This window comes from Brassica napus, chromosome C4, assembly GCF_020379485.1.
Source record: "Brassica napus cultivar Da-Ae chromosome C4, Da-Ae, whole genome shotgun sequence".
NCBI classification, from domain to species: domain Eukaryota; kingdom Viridiplantae; phylum Streptophyta; class Magnoliopsida; order Brassicales; family Brassicaceae; genus Brassica; species Brassica napus.
Genome location: NC_063447.1, coordinates 46,169,624 through 46,188,860, shown reverse-complemented (window position 1 = coordinate 46,188,860; position 19,237 = coordinate 46,169,624). Strand labels below are relative to the sequence as shown.

The window sequence follows — 19,237 nt, the reverse complement described above, 5'->3', positions numbered from 1 at the left end:
CTGCCACTTAAAGGCGATTTCTTTGCTTCTTCAAATTCTCGTCATCGCGGTCAAACTGTCATTTGACTGTTGTAGGTATTATTTACGCTTCTGCCACTTCTCTCTCTCTCTCTCTCTTTTTTTTTTTTCTCTCTGTGGGGGCATGCAATAGCAATGCATGTATAATGCGGTCATGTTGGATTAGCTCATGATTAACGCCTCGCCGCAAGCACATTTCCTGCCTTCTTTTGTTGTTGGAGAAATAAATATATGCAATCACTTTAATTTTCAAATCTATAGTATCTATTAATTCAGAGTCATATTTTTTAAATATCTTTTAGCAATTGTGTGTTATATTTCACTTTTCAAACTTATTCCAAATATTTTTCACTAAAGGTACATTTAATATAATCTATTAAAATAAAATCTTTTTTTGAGAAACTTTTAGTTGATGTGTTTATACAAGATATGCCACTGATTTTAATATTGATTTTTTTTTTTTTGAAGATCTTGGTATTCGGAGTCTCGAGAAGATCCGACCAGCGCCAATGACCGTCCACCGGAGCTTAGCCGGGAAGCCCGCCGAGGCATCCAGGAGGACTGGTGATCACCCCATTAAATCCCACCAGTGGCCACACGTTAGCATGCTTCTCCGTATTGGGCCCGAAGGTCCCTCAAGATAATCACCTCCCAGCAGCACTCGAACCCATGACTTCCTAGATTGAGTTTAATCACTGGACCACTAACACGTGGTTTAATAATTTTAATTTTAATTATTCATCAATAGTTATTTATTATAAAAATTCTTGGATCATATAAATAATAGCATATATTACCAATCTAATACATGCATAGACTATATTATATTTAAATCACATCTAACTATACCATAATATATGATATTAACATAAAATTATTTGATACAATAGTATATTATGTGTTACATACAAATATATTTAGTTATACCATAAAATAATACTAATATGTTTAAGTTATTATTTCTGAAATATACATTTAAATTATTTGATACAGTAGTATATTATATGTATTGAAACTTAACCTTTACAATACAGTTAAATAATGTTTAATTATCCACATCAAAAAATCTAACCATATGAATTCAAATATCCCAGAAAATGAGAAAATCCAATCCCAACCATTAACTAACTGTTTAGATTTTTAGCTATGAATTACAATGTATAGATCTAGTAACCATAGTTCTAACTGTCTGTCTTTATAGTCGAAGTGTAGAATAGTCGACCCTCTATTTAGGGTTTAGGAGTCTCTTTTATAGTTACCGTAGTCGAGAATTAGATTATATTTTTCCATATCTTGAAATATGGAAAATTTTAATTTTACCCGGAGGAAAGATAAGTAAAATTTAAATACTCAAATATTTTCTAAATCTGATTTTTTGTTGTATTTTCCAGTAGTTGATATACATAGTTTTATATTAAAACTAATTGATCTACTGATCCATGGTTTACCTCCGATCAATCCAATAATTATGTGATCCGTGAAGTAGTCCGGTCTAGTGTCCATATCAGGTTTAATGACATTGCTAAAACTAAACCTTTCATGTCTACATTAGGGGTGGACGTTAGGGTACCCATTCGGGTTCGGTTCGGATCTAATCGGGTTTTCGGGTTTAAAGATTTCAGCCACATTCGGGTGTTTCTAAATTTCAATTCGGGTTCGGTTCGGATCTTTGCGGGTTCGGTTCGGGTTCGGATAACCCATTTAAATTATTTTTAAAATTTTAATATTCATTATATGCTTAAAATTTCTCAAAATCAATAAATCAAAATAATATATTACATATAAATTTGTATAATATATGTCAAAATACCTAAAATTAACATATAAATTGGTTTGATTTAAATATTTGGATTGAAAATCAATAGATATTTCAAGCATTTTGGTGTTTTGAATATATTTTAGCTATTTTAGACATTTATTTTTGACTATTTATGTATATTTTTAAGTATTTTAGACAACTTTAAAGTATCTTATATATTTTGGATGTTTTTAATATATATTAAATCTAAAAATAAGTAATATATTTAGATATAATGATAATAAAATCATATAAATAAATAATTTTATTTTGATAGGTGTTTATGTTAATATATATATATATATATATATATATACATATATATATACTTCATATCGTTTAAATTTAATTATATATCATATACGATAGATAAGATTGATTGTTTTGATTTATTTATTCTAAAATGGTTGCGAATAAACAAGAGCGGCCATTTTATTTATATGTGCAAGCCAATTTATTACATAATAGTAATTGATTTCTTAGTTATTTAATATATAATTATTATTTTATTATTTCATATTATGCAAAAAAATATAAAATAAATATTTATTCAGCACAAAGCGCAGATCTTAATCTAAGTATGTATCTCTTTAATAATTTTGAATCTTAAACATTTTATAAATCTCAGACCAAAATAAAAGAAAGAAATGAGAATAAATTCAAAAATCAATATTTATATCGAGCAATAACCAAAATGACACAAAAAAGAGAAAAATATCGAAGATAGATAGGATTGGCACGTGAACGTAAACTTTTCATAACCATAATTAACTTTTAAATTGCTAAATCATGATATAAAACCGAGCTGACATAGTTTCATTGTAACCAAATAGTAGGCATGAGATTCTTCGACCTAAACGTTAGGTTTTTATGCGATAAATAATTTTTTGACCTAAAATATTTTTAAAAATGAGATCAGTTCATTAGTAAACAAATTATGTAATTAACAAAAAAAAATTTTAAAAATTTGTTTAAGGGCCAAATATATTAATTCGATCAATAATATAAATTTTTTTTCCATACGATATTTCTTAAATAATTTTCATATAAATTTACCAGTTTTAGCCCGAGGAGTATAAAAGATTTTAATTTGGATCTAATGCACTCTTCGATGGCTACCTGTTTCTTTTTTAGAAAAAAAAGAATTAGATGGACCGAATTGACCCAATAGGAGAAACACCAATGGCCCGGGTTGGGAAGAGACCTAATAAGCGTTATAGTTAATACTGCATAAATAGGAGCACCAAATATCGATCGGTAAATAAAGCAAGAAAAACATAAAACGAAAGAGGTACTTTTATCTCTTCTTGGTATCTCCTATTCTTGCTAGGGTTAACGAGGTCAGGTAACTGGAAATCTCTAAGGCACTTCTTGGACGCAATAACGCGATTTTGAGTTTTAGAATCTGACCCATTGTTGAAGATTTTCACAACTTAAAAGAGTTGGAATTTTGAGTTTCTTAGGGTTTAAAGGATTGTTCGTTTACATATTCTCTCTCGATTTGAAGATCTAGGGTTTGTTACTTAGGAGTTTAGGGTTTGTATGACTTAAGGTTTTAAGATTTGGTTCTTTTGTGAACGCTGAACTCGAGAAGGTTCTTGCGTTCATCTTGTAGGTATGGAGAAGCAAATTCCGGTTTTTGATGGAGACGACCATGAGATTTGGAGCATAAAGATGAGGACTCTTTTGATGGCCCGTGACCTGTGGGATGTTGTAGAGCGTGGAGTCTCTGTAGAGAAAAATCTGAAAACCAAGGACATGAAGGCTCTTCATATGCTGCAAATGTCGGTAACAGACTCTCTTTTTCTCCGGATAGCAAGAGCCACATCGTCAAAGCAAGCGTGGGAGATTCTTAAGGAAGAATTTGGAGAGACCGATGAGATTGTGAGTACGAAAGCGAGCAATCTTAGGACCAAGTTTAGAGGAATGATGATGGAGGAGGAGGAAACCTTTGTTGATTATACTAAAAAGTTGATGGAGGTTGTGAATCAGCTTAAGTTCTATGGGTCTGACACTTCTGATAAGGAAGTCATCCGTAAGATATATCGCAGCTTGCCCTCAAAGTTTGATAGTATGGTCAACTCCATGCGCGTTGAAAATTTTACACTCACTAGAGTTGTTTGCGTCCTGCGAGAGGTGGAATGCGACCACGATGACCATGTGAAGAGAGAAGCTTCGCACAACCACAACAAGAGAAGGAGGCAGTAGAGAGCTTTTTCAATGTATCTTTTTTTTTTGGTTGTTGAAAAACAATTTAGGAATTAAGTGTTGCTGCTTTGGAAAGTGAGATGTGTTTTCCTTTTGATGATGAAACAAAACACTCCCAAATTTTCTATTTTGGTAGTTTTTGTTGGCTCTTAGATATTACGATGTTGTCCTTGACTAATAAAATGTGTCCGTAGCACAGTGTTTGTTAGGATGAAGCATGAGAATTTAATTAAGAAAGAAAGAAACTGTCAGTGAGTTTAAACCAATGAGCATTGTAAGCAGAGTACTCTGGCGTCCTCCATGTGCGACATGTTTCTTCTTTTAATTTAAAATACAGGAGTTTAATCACAGAAAGAGAAGGGAGAAACCGAGAAATCGGTAAAAGAAACTCCGAGAAAATACAAAATGAAACAAAATTCAAGTTATTACATACAAACAAACATAGTAACAGAGTAGAGCAACGTAGTAACAATTCTTTTTAAAGAAACAACATGATCCTTTAATCAATGCTTTGAGAACAAAGTGGAATCTTGATCAATTCCTTGTATCACAAGAAATATTTCAGATTAAGTACCTAGAAGTGGCAAGATAATAAGGATGCAACATTAACATTTTTGTAACTGAGATTAAAAATTGTAAGAGATAAAACACAGAAAGAGCAGCAGCAAAAGCTAAAAGAAACTCTAGTCAGGGAAAGAAAAAAGACAACACAGAGAACAAGAAACAAAATCTTTTCACATGAGATGTAGTAAGTAAACAAAACGTCATGATCCTTTAGAATAAAAGTACAGTGAACAAAATTTGAAACCAGTTGTCTTCATCAAATCCTTTTTACCAGAGGAAAGCTTTCCAACTAATTAGCAGTTATCAAAAGGGATTAGGATGAAAACAACTAATTAGGCCCCGTTTTCGTATATTTTGGTCAAAGGGACGTCATTGGTTCAGTATCCACTCATCCCAGCTCAAGATATCCTCCCGAAAAAGTTAGAAATAATAACCGGAATTTAGACTCCGGATTGTCCACACTTTCTAAACCGGAAAACGCGAACCGAAATGTCTAATACCCAGAAGAACAAAAACAATAACAGTCTTATAAACCAAATGATGATCGACCATGGACCAGTCCGTACTGCAGGATCAGTCAGTACTGCAGGCCCAATCCGAGACATGATAAAGACAACCAGAGACTATGTGTTTATCTAGTATATATTTAATGTATATCTGTAACATAGTGTTTATCTTTATCCTTATCTTGTTAGGATAAACATGACCTTATGACGGTCTAATACCTTGTATATATATGGACCTTCTGGTCGACAGTAATAATAACAGAAGTATTTCCCCAACACTTCATTTACAACACGTTATCAGCACGGCATTGCTCTCATAAACCCTAACCCTAAAAACCAGAAATAAATCCGAGCAGTAAAAACCCTAATTCCCGACGAACTTCAAACAGCTCTATCCCTCAACTCCGGTGGATCCAGACGACGAGCCAGATACCAAATTAAAGCTCTCGACGAGACGAAGCCAACGCCGCTAACCCCGCATCAATCGGAGTTCGGACGCGCCCTCACGCTCAGCTACAATACATGCGGAAAATTTGTTCCAGAAACCAAAATCTCTCTCAACCATATACCAGTCTCCTATTCCAACAAGCAGCAACAAAAACAATAATTCCGAGCAATCCATCAGCTAACTAGGAAGATCTCTAACTGATAGACCAATCAACCCATCAAAAGTTTTCAGGTATCATCGAAAACTCATCTAAAACCCATAAAAGTATTAAATACCCCCATCCGCAGCCATGAAGCTATATTTAGCAACAAGTCTCTGCAAATAAAATAAAACCAGAAACCATAAACTCTTTAAAATCTCGAACCTGAACTTGTTTTGAACATGTTCTTAATCTGAAACTGATTTTAAAATTGTTTAAAACTTTTCCTGATGATAGTTTCACATTAGAACTGTTTAGGATTGAAAGTTAAACAATTTTTTTAAAATCAGACTGCTATATGTTGAAAGAAACCGACTGTTACTTGCTTAAACTTATCATTATTGTCCTGTTTAATATTTTTATCTGATCTGAATCAACTAGAACTGTTAAGGACTGCATGTTACATAATTTTTTTTGAAAATCTGATCATGGTTTCATAAATTAATCTGAGGTTTTACCTTCTGTTCTTGTTTGAGAAATTTGTTTTCCTGATGATTGATAACGACTAGAACTTGATTAGGATTGAAAAAATATTTTTTTTTAATATTTAAAATCGAAATATCAGAGATATATCTGAGAAAATATATTTATTTTTAAATCGAAAAGTATATAATAAATTGCTTGAATAAATCAAATCTTCCTGATTTATTTTTTTAAGTCACAATAATTTCTGATTTGATTATTTTTCGAAAAAAAAAAATAATAATAATAAGAAATATATGGTATATTTTTCAAAAACCCTAACCTGATTTCATGATTGAATTGGTTTTCTTGATTACATATTGTTTGCATACTAATATTGCATACTGAACATGAAATCTCGACTGTTAGGGATATAGATCATTCATATTTTTCAAGGAATCTGATCTGAACTGAAAAAAAAAATACTTATACTAAATGATCTGATCCAATGGGATGAAGAAAATATGGAACATTTTCCTGATCATCTAAGATAGAATCCCTAAAGGCCTTGAAACCTTGTGTTTGAAATAAGAGGACCTTAAATCTGAAAATACATTGATCCACACCTTAAACCGTATGGTTTTAAGAAAATGCATCGTTTAGAAATTTTTTTTCTTTTGGTCCGTGTGTGGCATTGATATGAAGCATGAAAAATTTCAAAAAGATTACTTGATTAAGACCTGTTTTGAATAATGATTTCAGACATCGAGTTTCATACCCTCAGATTACAAAGCCCTTGATCTCTCTGGAGATAATTATCTTGATTGGGCTATAAACACTTCAGCCGTCTTGAAGTCTAGAGGACTTGGGAAGTGCATCAAGTATGGCAATGACACCCTTGCGTGTGAAAGACACAGAGCCATAATGATTATGCGACACCATCTCTGTGAGGACCTAAGAGACGAGTTTGGATATGTTAATGATCCTCATAATCTCTGGTCATTTTTGAATTCTAGATTCTGTGAGCCATTGTTGCACGAATCCAAGAAAAAATGGTAAGCTCTAAGGTTCCAGGATTATGAATCCGTGGACAATTATCACTCTGATCTTATGAGAATCACCTATAGTCTTAGACTATGTGGTGAATTGGTAACAAACGAGGATTTGTTAAACAAAACTCGTGACACATTCCATTCAGAGGAAGTGTTGTTATCACATCAGGCCAAAGGTTTCACCACCTATTATGACATGTTCTCATATTTATTAGACATTGAGCAAAAGAAGCAGAAAAGGATGGATAACATCAGACGGTTTAATGACATCATGGAGATATATTATGAAGTACTAGACAGTGAGATGAAAATCTCTGAAGCTAATAAAGCCAGATTTGATAAGAAGAGATCTGAGGAGGATTCCGAGTGGACACTCATGGACCATGAGGTCGGATTATACATTGAATAATTTTCCGACATTCTGATTTTATGTTTTCATATCTGATTTGATTTATTTGTTATTCATTTATGTTATTGAAATAATAAAAACGATTTTGTTTTTATATATTATCTTGCTTGGTCTTGCTTGATGATTCTTGATTAAATAACAAATAAAACCTTAATAAAAGGATAATCAGTCCACTGATAGTTGATTTCATGCATGGTTTAATTTTACCTTGATTGTATAAGTTTAACTTTACCTTCCTGCAATCACATAAAATCAATTGTTGGGTGTAAACTAATGAGTCAGTTCACTGATAGATTGATTTCTCGCATAGATTTAACTTCATTTTAATTGTATAGGTTCAACTTTACCTTCCTACAATCACTTGAAATCAATTAATTGGTACTGACAATGGCAAAAGACACGACATTATTCAGACCCATTGAGTTATAAAGAAAAAAAAAATTTCAATGTTTTCTACATTGAACCAGTGAGCAAAGAAAATACTATTCCTTTCAGATTTTTGAAAAATCGCCTAAAAGCATTATGAATGCCTATACCCATATTTTCTACTGATTTATTCTATGCTAAGAATCAGTATGAAAGAGGCATAAAGTCATGGTAACCAGTATGGTTCACCACGAAATAAACACTTATGGCATGACCAGATTAGCCATCTTGATCCAAAACATGATGAAAAATTAATTAAGGCACAAAAGTGATCCCATAAAATCTCACAATGTGTTATAAGTACACAAAAGGGAAAATTACTAAAATAATTAAGGCTCCACTGTCCTAAGCACTACGAAATTATGAGTATGTTCATGAGGGGGAGAGAGGACTAAAACCCACAGTCCATGATCATATCATAAATTCGGATTCCATGGTTTACAACCATAATATACACGGCTGGAAAGCTTTAAAGCTCTCACTAATGGTACATCACCCACGTCCAGCCTAAAGCTTAAGGACATTATGTATATAAATATTGATTTACATCAGGCCATACATGTAAGCATAGACATTCCCACATCTGAATGATTAAGGGTCATAAACCAGACATATACACAAACCATCTTAGGAAAATACGAATATTCCACCACATATATGTGTGCCATTTAAGATGGAACCTCAGATGAGGATTGGGAATTTATATTAGATAAATAAGACTTCCTCCACGAAACTATAATGTATCTTGTGCCAAACATGGATGATTTAATCAAATGGCCAAGAACACAGATTACAAAAGATAGTAATCTGATTATCCAACTTTGAAAAAAAGAAAGTTATCAGGCTGATAAAGAGTAAAGAGTAAAAGAGAAATATAATGGTATCAACCATAGTTGTCTTGGCAAGATCCTCAGACCAAAGATTATGATCTAGACGTTCTAAAAGAATATGATCAAAAGATATAAAAGCTAGCAGAAATATATGCCAGACACACTGACCCGAAAAGAAAAAAATGACTATGTCATACCAGCTTAAGCACCACGAATTTGATGTCTAGGAGACCAATTCAGACAGAGAAATAGGTTGCGCAACCACACATCTAAGGTACCAGACCATGTAGTTTGGGACGCCAAACTGCAAGGTATAAAGGTCTTGGATAATAAGATCTCAAAATCTAATTAGATCATGTCTGGAACAGTATGAAACTAAAGATAAAGAGTGTTAACACCAAAGATGTATTTACATACATAAGAGCTCATAAAAGATTGTAGTACTTGGGATTTGAAGGATATAACCTGAGGATCATGAACCCACATAGAGTACTCATAAAACCTATATAGAGACATGGGGTGTTCAAAGAATTCAAAGTAATTATAAGACAGATGGGCGTAGTAACCATATACATACATAAAAGCCATCTAAGAAAGAAACCAGTGAATGGATCTTGTGAGATAAGAAATTTCGTGAGATTAAAGGACATGACTACATGGTATAGTGTGTCCATGTTCCTTCTAAATAACGTTCAAGTATAGCTTGATTACACAAGGATACTCACAAGGACCAAAAAACAATTTATAAAGAGATATGCTCCTATATGGTGGATGCTACTACAGAAAATCAAGTTTAATTTTGTCTGGATATTTACTAAAGAAATAATGGTGTAGTAAGCAGCAAATGGATCACTGGATAAAGGTATCAACGTACCATAGAAATATGAGAAAGAAATTCTCATAGAACAAGCTTTGTTCCTAAGTTGTTTATGGATTGTAATATACAGCAGCTGTAAGTAATATGAAAGACTAAGTATTTACTTAGTACAGTCAGTCCATACAGAAAATATTATAATTCCTTGCGATCATAATAAAGACTAACTGAGAGAAAAATGTTTAATGGTTCAAAGGTTCAATGATACAAGTTATCGATTGATTAAACAGGCTATGTTTTACATATGGAAAGTCTGTAGAAAAATCATAGCCGTGTGTGTGTGTGTGTCAGCACGCCTAAGTGAGAACCATAAACCAGAATAGTGACCAGAAGGATGTCTGGTCGTGGCTTAATGATTATAAGCATTGCTAAAGCAAGAAAAGATCGATAACTATGTACAAAGGACATGAGTGTATGACTGCAAATTCATTGTGTGATGAGTTTCATTGCAGCAAATAATTATTGATGGTATGACCTTAGACACTCATGATTATGAACGAATATAGACAAGGTCTATAGCTCAACATGGATCGACAAAAGAAAATAAAGAATGATTGGTTACAATGGATAAAGCCATTGGCACATACGAAGAGATATAAGTCCGAATGAACGAAAGATATGAAGTAAAGTTGTTCGTATGTGTTCTGGGTCTATGACTCAATATATATTGAATATCCACGTTTTGGGAAAGCCATATAACCAAAGAGAATCCGTGGGACATGAAAAAGGACCTGCAAGTAAAGTTTTATTGCAGATTATAAAGTCCATCCGAGCACCGTTTGAAGCACCATCAGTTCATCCAAGACTTACAAGTTCATTCAAGGAGAATCCAACTGATCATCTTCACCAAGTCATAGGCAACTTCAACGTTCAAGAAGACTCGGATACTAGATGGGAATGCGTCTGCTACAGTGATGCATTCATCTGGGGGAGTTCATGTGTTGTACTCTTTTTCCTGTCCTTGGTTTCCCATTTTGCCACATTGGTTTTGGAGATTTTCAGGAGAGGTTTTAATGAGGCAACATTAAGCATGCAACGAACCTGTACCGGATGTGTCGATCAAGGGGGAGTGTTATAAACCAAATGATGATCGACCATGGACCAGCCCGTACTGCAGGCTCAATCTAGGACATGATAAAGACAACCAGAGACTATGTGTTTATCTAGTATATATTCCATGTATATCTGTAACATAGTGTTTATCCTTATCCTTATCTTGTTAGGATAAACATGACCTTATGACGGTCTAATACCTTGTATATATATGGACCTTCTGGTCGACATTAATAATAACAGAAGTATTTCTCCAACACTTCATTTACAACAAACAGATGGGGTTTTCCTTTTTTTGCTAACAAAATAAAAAGCTAACTGCTAAATCATAAAGGAGGGTGTCGATGTACATAGAACTAAGAAAGAATACAAAACATCAACTCCCAGTTTTGATATAACTCAAAGACCCTTTACTTAATCGTAATCCTCCTCAGAATCAGCAAGCTTCTGCTTCTTCCACTTGTAAGCAGCTTAAAGAATTTTGAGATTCCTTGTCTGTGATTCTTCTGGGTATAGGTAATCAAAGTATTTTTCATACCTGCCAAAGATTTCAACAAAACGTATCATCGTTATTACGTCTCATTTTAATTATTTCTAAGACTTGATATGCACAAAACGAAATTAAGTTTTACGGCTGATATAAATTACTAAAACCAAATAGGCAACATTGATTGTATAATGACGAAAGAGGATTAGGTTTCCTGCTCTCGATTTTTTTAACTATTGACTTTCCATAAGTGATTTCATTTTCTACCTCTATAAAATTGTGTTTTCGTTCTCGTTTCTATTTCATTGATAGGAGTTTAGTTTCTTTCTTTTTTAACTTCTTCTATGAATTACGTAAGTGTCAATTTTAAAAGACAAACATTTGTAAAAATTATTTCCACTCTAGATACATATCTAAGAATAAAATTTTTGAAGAAAATCACCGGCAAACTCTATTAACAAGTTAGTGTTCAAACCTAATATATCAAGTTGTTATAGAATAGAATATAAGTGCAAACTCAAAATATAAATGTCTGTCTAGTTCGGATTAAAAATCATCTAATTCTAGAACAACAAAACAAATTACTTATTTTATTAGCCTACGCTTTTGAGGTTTGACTACTTAAAAGTATACAAATAAAACAAATATATATATATATATATATACATATATAAAACTTTACTATTCTGGTATATGTAAACTATTTATATACTAAGAACGGTTTGATTTATTAAATGATAAACCAGAAAACTTATAATAAGTAGCTCAAATCTCTCATTCTTACAATTATAATATCAAGAAAGGGTATTAGGAAGAAACAAATATTAGACTAATGATTAAATCTCTTATTCTTCGAACAAACTCAAAATGAGGTGATTGGAATCTTGTCATGATATTTTATTATAAAAATTTTAGGAATAAAAATCATGATTAAATTATTTAATCTGATTGAAATAATATATATATAGTGCTTCCAATATTAAAAATTACTTCTATTTGAAGAAGTGTGTTTCTTGGATTGTCAGGATCAAATAAGATATAAGAAACCACCTATTTAAAAAATAATTTGTATACATAAAAGTATATACGTTAGAGTAAGCACATTAATCAAAATCTATACCTTTTGTTAATTTACAATCAAGTTTTTGGTAAATAAATCAAAACAATCATTTTATTTACTTTTTATAGTATAAATTAAACTTTAGTGATATTGACATAGATACATAGCATATTTTAATATAAATATTTATTATTGACACTTCCTACTCATATGATTTTTTAACATTTGTATATTTGCTGTAATAAAGTTTAAATTGTTAATCACAAAAATTTTAATGTGAGATTTTTCAATACAAATTTCAAAATTAAAATATTAAGATCTCAATAATGTTTCACTGCAATTTGGAAATTAACTTATTTTTAAATTTTTATATAGTATATAATTTATTTCAAATGATATTAATATACATATATATAATATGAATATCTATTAATGAGACTTCATTTTCTTACGATTTATTAAGACTGGGCATTTTACCCGATATCCAAACCCGTATCTGAATCCGATTTGAAAATCCGAACTGAAGTAGCAAAATACCATAACGCTTATTGAATTCAGAGATGTTGGATATCCAAACCCAAACTGGTAATATCCAAACCCGAACGGGTAATATCCAAACCGGAATGGATATCCAAAGATAACCAAACATAAGTATACTTAACCCTATATTTCTAGTTTACTTCTCTCGTTTTATTCAAAATATTTGTATTAATAATGCACATTGCTCAAAATTAGATAATATACATATAATTATGTACAAAATCATTTGCTACTCACTTAAATTACATACTAAGCTCTTGTTTCTTGCATTAACAAAAGTTGCATCTAAAATTTCAAAACAACAACTAAATTAGTTTTTTTTTTATTTTAAAAGTTTTATCTCCAAATCTATTAATAGTTTAATATTTTAAAAATTAGAAAACAAGTTAATTAAAAAATATATTTTAAATATAAAATTTAAACAATGAATAATTTGTTTATTTTTCTTCAAAATTTAAATATACGAACCTGGCCCAAAATATCTGAAACCAAACATAAAATACCCGAACCCAACCCGAAGTGTAGAAATACCCGAACAGTTTCTATATCTTTATACTGAAATACCCAAAAATCCTAAATATCCGATACGAATCCGAACGGGTATCTGAACGCCCACCCCTACAATATATGATCATTGCTTGAACAAAAAAAAATCACAAAATTTTCAATGTGAGACCCTTGCCATTTTTAGTAATTTATAGTCATTTTTAAAGATTCAAAATATAACATATATGAAACAATCTAATTTTTTTTATTATATGCTTAATGTGTTTGTTTAATTTCTTTTAACAATATAAAATTAAACAAAAAAAAAGAGATGATACAAAAAATTGTTATCACATATGTATTATTCATAATCATTAATTGTGACATATATGCTAATCATATTAGGTAATTCCATAGCTTTTATTTAAGGATATAATTGAAAATATTCTTTTGTATACTATTAATCAATTTGATAATTACTTTAATAAAAAAACATAGTATATGTTTATATGAACCAACTTATTTTTTAAAAAATTCTAAGAATCATTTTCGTGACACGTGGCTAAGAAACATGTCGTAATGCTCTGTGATTAATATAGGGGATTAGTCATTTCTAAACTTGGAATTGAATAACATTTGAGTCATCATATTTAGATGTTTTCACTACTAGTTGATGACTACTTGTTTTTCTTATAGAAAAAAGAATTAGATGGGCTGAATTGATCCAATAGGGAAACTGGAAACACCATCAAAACTATACTAAAAGCAGGATATCAGGGTCTATGGAGGTGTCCACGTCGGACGGTAAAATCAGCCAATAAAAATGCTTTCGACTGCCATGTCACTACCGCTTTTGTCGACTGAAGAGAAAATGGGCTTTCGTTTGGTTTTAATAGTAGTTAACCATGGCCCATGAGAAGCTTACCTCTCCAACCCTAATCTTCTTCGACGTAGAGTCTGGCGTTTCCATTCCCTGCAATCTCCATTTCTTCTTTGTATTTATCACAACCAGTCTAGATCATTAAGGGAGATGTGTTCAATCTAAAATTTGAGGTGATTTGACTTTTAATGAGGTTTTTGATGATTTTAAGGAATTGCAGAGAATAAAATGATTTTTGTTAAACCACTCTAGAATATCACCTAAAACCATGAGATTTGAGTTTTATTTTTTTTTAACTAAGAAACTCCACCCAAACACTCTAAAATCACTTGAAAACTTGAAAACTCCACGACTTAAAATATTTTCAATAACAGTGGATTTCAGAGTACTTTATAAAATGTCAAGTTCAATAACACTGGATTTTAAATGAGTTTTTAAAATTCATGGTTCGATAATAGTGGATTTGTTATTTTGACACAAATCAGCTGAAACTCTCGATTGAAAACACCCCCCTAAATTCTGTTCTTCAATCCTTTCATAGTGGTTTCGTTCCACCTCCCATTGTTGCTCGTATTATTTAATACCGTGTAGAACGAAACCAAACATTTGTAGCAACAATGTTCTCACCAAAGTGGAGATGATAAAGCAACTTTTGAGATTACCAAAGATTGGAATGGCATTGACCAAGTCCTTCTCCGAAACCCTCACGGCGCTTCTTCAAAGGTTTCAACTTTCTTCTTCTTCTTCTTACCTCTCTCTCTCTCTCAAATTAGAGCCTTTCGTTAATATGTTGTGGGTTTTGATTTTGCAGATTAGTTTACATGGAGGACAAGTGATTTCGTGGAGGAATTACCAGGGCGAGGAGCTTCTTTTCACTAGCAACAAGGTATGTTAATTGTATAGACCATAACCCCATCAAAGAAGGAAGAATCATAAAGATCTGATTTTTAACAAAATGTGAAATTGTGTAGGCTATCTTCAAACACCCAAAATCAATGCGTAGAGGGATCCAGATTTGTTATCCTCAGGTAACTTTATCCTCAGATTTCTCATTGTTTGATTTGAACATTGTAATTGAGTTGTTTGTGTGTGTGTGTGTGTGTGTTTGAAGTTTGGAGATTGTGGATCACTGGATCAACATGGGTTTGCAAGGAACAAAATCTGGGTCATCGATGAGAACCCACCTCCTCTTGCCTCAAACGAGTCCTTTGGAAAATCATTTGTTGATCTTCTTCTCAAATCATCAGAAGAGGACTTAAAGCAATGGCCTCACAGGTTAGAAAGCATCATCATTTGCCTTTTATCTTCTTTCTCTTTACAGATACTAATGTATGTGTGTGTGTGTTTCCCTATGCAGTTTTAAGTTCCGTCTTAGGGTTTCACTTGCCATAGATGACGACTTAACATTGGTTTCTCGGGTTATAAACATCAATGGCAAGCCCTTTAGCTTCTCATTCGCGTAACGCAGTCTCTTTACGCAATAGCTTGCTCAGAGTAGAGACTTCTGTCATGATAATATTCTCTTGCCAAGAACATGCCTAGAGTCTCAGACACGCAATTCCCCTAGCGTGATGGATTTTTTCAACCCAAGGTAATTAGTAGTTAATATCATAGATACTGGAGATGTATTGAAAACCCCACGTGCTCAAATCTTTTTTGTGTTTTCTGTTTTGATTTTTAAACACACGGATCCTAGAAAAATGATTTGAAAAGCATTGTTTAGATGGGTTATGGAGATGTCCAGCAACAGAGCGACAACAACAGTTGTAAGAGAAGATTTAGAGCCAAACTCTCTAATGAAGCTTGAGTTTGTTAAGAAAATGTTATATTCTATTTTTATAACATGCATATTTACCCTGTTTTGCAGGTGATCCATTGGGCAAAAGAGGAAGAATAACCACACGCTCTTTGTTTAAAACTTGGGTTGACCACATTGTGAAGAGTCTCCACTTTTTTTGAACCGAGAAGTCTCAACTTTGATTGATAATTTTCCATGCTTAAATGATAGAAAAGAACGTGTCACTGCTAGACATAAGATATTTCTGCAGATTTTTTTTTGTTTTTTTGAACATCAGTTCTGCAGATTTTCTTGATTGCATAAAGATTATTTTCTGGTATGGGAGGTTACTTGCAGAAGAGGTTAAATTCTCATTTACTCATTGTCGGTAAAAGTAATAATGAAAGTCACTGGAAAATTTTTTTGAACAAAAAACAGTAAAAAAGATATGACTGAAATTCATGTTTTCTTTTCACACTCATAGCAGCCACTTATTGTCGAAGGAATAGAGAAACAAATATGTTAGTTTATTTTCCTGAAATTTATCAGATTTTTGTTAATAATGGGAAATTATTATGTTAAATGATAATGGATGGGTGTTTGGTTTGAGATAGAAGATAAACTGAGAGAATCTGTTTAGATTCATCCTACTCTCAACCATCTCTAATTTATAGAACTAGGTGCATAGTCCCCGCGCAAGCGCGGAGTCGGCTACATTATAGGTGTATTGTATAGTTTTGTTTACGGGATTTTATTGTTTTTTGTCTATAATGTGATTGATGAGACTTTGGATATTACATAGGTTGATGAGTTTGATATAAGAATGAACGACGAAGTCATATGTTGATATTTTTATATCTTATATGTTCAAAGTTGAGGGTGATGGAATTTGTTAGTGTTTACTTAGGTAGTTGTTTGTATATAAATCAAATAGTGCATGGAAAAAGATAATAAATTTGGATTTAAAATGTTAGGGTTTCAAAATAACTGGGCCTTGAATCTGTGGTTTAGTCTAATACTGAAAAAACTGTTAGGACTTCAACTCCTTTTTTTCTCTATGTCGGGAATGTGGGCACTAATTTTCCGATTCATGTAGGTAAAATTGTTTTTTAGTTTGTGAGATTGAAAACCGTAGATTGATTTTAAGCATGATTGATGAGAGGTTTACTTGCATCAGATTCGTCTGTCGTGGGTGTTGAGTTTCGTCGGCGTCAGATGTTAGACATGCAAGAGAGAATATCTGAATATGTTAATTTCGTGTTTTGTTTTTTCTTCTCTCGTGTTTTGTGGGTTCCACTCTTTGCTCAGGCTGTACAATAGATGAAGTCTGGCTAGGCCGTCTCACTTCTCTGAAGTATTCCCTTGATTAAGCTCCCACCAACATCTATCTTCTGATTCTGTCTTGAAGTCGAGGAGCTTCCAAAAAAATTAGCTTCCATCTGCTGTTCCGCTTGGAATGGAGAGTTCTGAAATGCCGCATAAAAAACATATTGGCAAATAATTAATGATTGTCAACAACTATCACTATACTAAATAGAAAATAAATCAAGGTTTTTTGTTCTGCACAAACTAAAATCTTATAACAGAGTTGTCACGGTCTTTTTTCAGGAGCAAGATTTTTTTCTTCCCAGAAACCATAGTCAATGCAATCCTTGGGAGAGAGCTATCCATGACAGAGGCTAAAGTTGCGTAGATGAAAAAATAGATCAGAAACACAGTAGATTTTTTCAGATAAGGAAAATATGGGATAAGTTGTTGACTAATTACCATTTTCAGTTGTTGGTATGTCATTCCACTTGAATTTGCCTGATTGTAATCTTGCTTGGAGCTGCCAAATATGCTATGTTTACCAATTTCTAGGTTTGTGTTCGCAATCACTTGGAGCACCTAGCAACCTCAAAACGATCGACTTTCACAATGGAATCTGCTTTCAAAGATGGCATGTAATGATTAGTATGTCTGACGGGAGTAAACCCATGAATCACGGAATCTGCAAATAGTATTATCCAACAAAGAATCAGGAAATAAATTAAAACTATTATGTTAAATAAGTGTGATAGATCGAATATTAACTTACCTTTTCATCGAGGAAAAGAACCGTTATTCCCACAAACTCCCTGTCTTTCTTGAAGTTCAGGGAATCCCATAAGCGGAGGAAGCCAAAGGCTATGTTCTGACTACTAAGACCAAGACGGATAGACTCGAAGGTTGAGTGACGGACGCCGGGACGCCGGTTTGACGAACTGGAGAGGCAGAGAGAAACATTTTCTAGAAGATGGTTAAAGCTAAGAGGAATCAATGAGTTTTGTGGAGATGCAGATGATCAAGCGATTTAAGATGGGGACATGAAGAGTTCACCGGTGAAAAAATAGATTACGAATATATACACGGCGCAACTCTGTAACTCAGACTTGTTTGAGACAATGATGAAAAGAACCCATATTAAACTACAACAGTTTACAATATAGGAAAACCATAATTGTTGCAAACTTAAGCTTTTTTCATATAACGTGATATCACACTTGTAGGTCCGACCCTCAGAGGATGCCGAAGAAGCAAGGGCTTCTGACCTTCATAAATATATATTAGGTTCGGCCATCAATGTACAAAGGTATCAGTTAGCTTAGTGGTATAAATGTTGGTGTTTATATTTCAATAATCCGGGTTCGAACCATGAGCTTGACACTTTTTTACACTTTTTAAAAATGGGACCCACAAAACGATGACGTGGCGCGCTGAGGAGTGAGCAAAAACTGATCTATTATAATATAGATTTGAGATGAATTTACGGTTTTCATTGTCTAATATGGGAGACGGAGAGTTCTTTTTTTTTGGTAATCTGGGAGACGGAGAGTTGGAGATTCTGAATGGAAAAAACATTCATTGTCAAATTAATTAATGAGGAATACGTTGAATGAATCCAAACGAAAATATGGACATGAACAAAGTAATGTTCATGATAATGGGAAATTATTATGTTAAATGATAATGGACGGGTCCTAACAAAGTAATAGCAAAATAAATTAGTATGTCTAATGCTTAGCATTTAACTTATGTTACACTGCTATTTTGGTATTATAACAAAGTACGTAATGGACACCACTTATACAATATCATCTACGTCCATAAATTTCTGACTCCTATATACTGATAAATCTATCTGATTTTCAATTACCTAAGACCAATGTTATAGTGCAACGATTATCGAAATAACATCAAC

General features: G+C 32.7%; 2 protein-coding genes across 2 annotated transcripts; both read left to right on the top strand.

Moving 5' to 3' along the window:
• Positions 1 to 3,041: 3,041 nt before the first annotated feature.
• LOC125586287 lies at positions 3,042 to 4,293 on the top strand. Its single transcript, XM_048756211.1, has 2 exons — positions 3,042 to 3,161; positions 3,411 to 4,293. The coding sequence occupies exon 2, from the start codon at positions 3,434 to 3,436 to the stop codon at positions 4,022 to 4,024; it is 591 nt and encodes a 196-aa protein (XP_048612168.1). The 5' UTR covers positions 3,042 to 3,161; positions 3,411 to 3,433; the 3' UTR covers positions 4,025 to 4,293.
• A 3,143-nt stretch (positions 4,294 to 7,436) lies between these two features.
• Positions 7,437 to 18,032, top strand: LOC106365115 (putative glucose-6-phosphate 1-epimerase). Its single transcript, XM_048755932.1, has 7 exons — positions 7,437 to 7,583; positions 14,853 to 14,963; positions 15,052 to 15,126; positions 15,212 to 15,268; positions 15,352 to 15,515; positions 15,598 to 15,699; positions 17,954 to 18,032. Exons 1-7 carry the CDS (start codon positions 7,437 to 7,439, stop codon positions 18,015 to 18,017), a joined length of 720 nt encoding a protein of 239 aa, XP_048611889.1. The 3' UTR covers positions 18,018 to 18,032.
• Positions 18,033 to 19,237: the final 1,205 nt, after the last annotated feature.

Coding starts and splice junctions, on each gene's coding strand:
- LOC125586287 (XM_048756211.1), top strand. CDS start 3,434: ATGGAGAAGCAAATTCCGGTTTTTGATGGAGACGACCATGAGATTTGG.
- LOC106365115 (XM_048755932.1), top strand. CDS start 7,437: ATGGATAACATCAGACGGTTTAATGACATCATGGAGATATATTATGAA. Junction 15,516..15,597: donor TTAAAGCAATGGCCTCACAG/GTTAGAAAGCAT, acceptor TTCCCTATGCAG/TTTTAAGTTCCGTCTTAGGG. Junction 15,700..17,953: donor CCCTTTAGCTTCTCATTCGC/GTAACGCAGTCT, acceptor CTGCTTTCAAAG/ATGGCATGTAATGATTAGTA.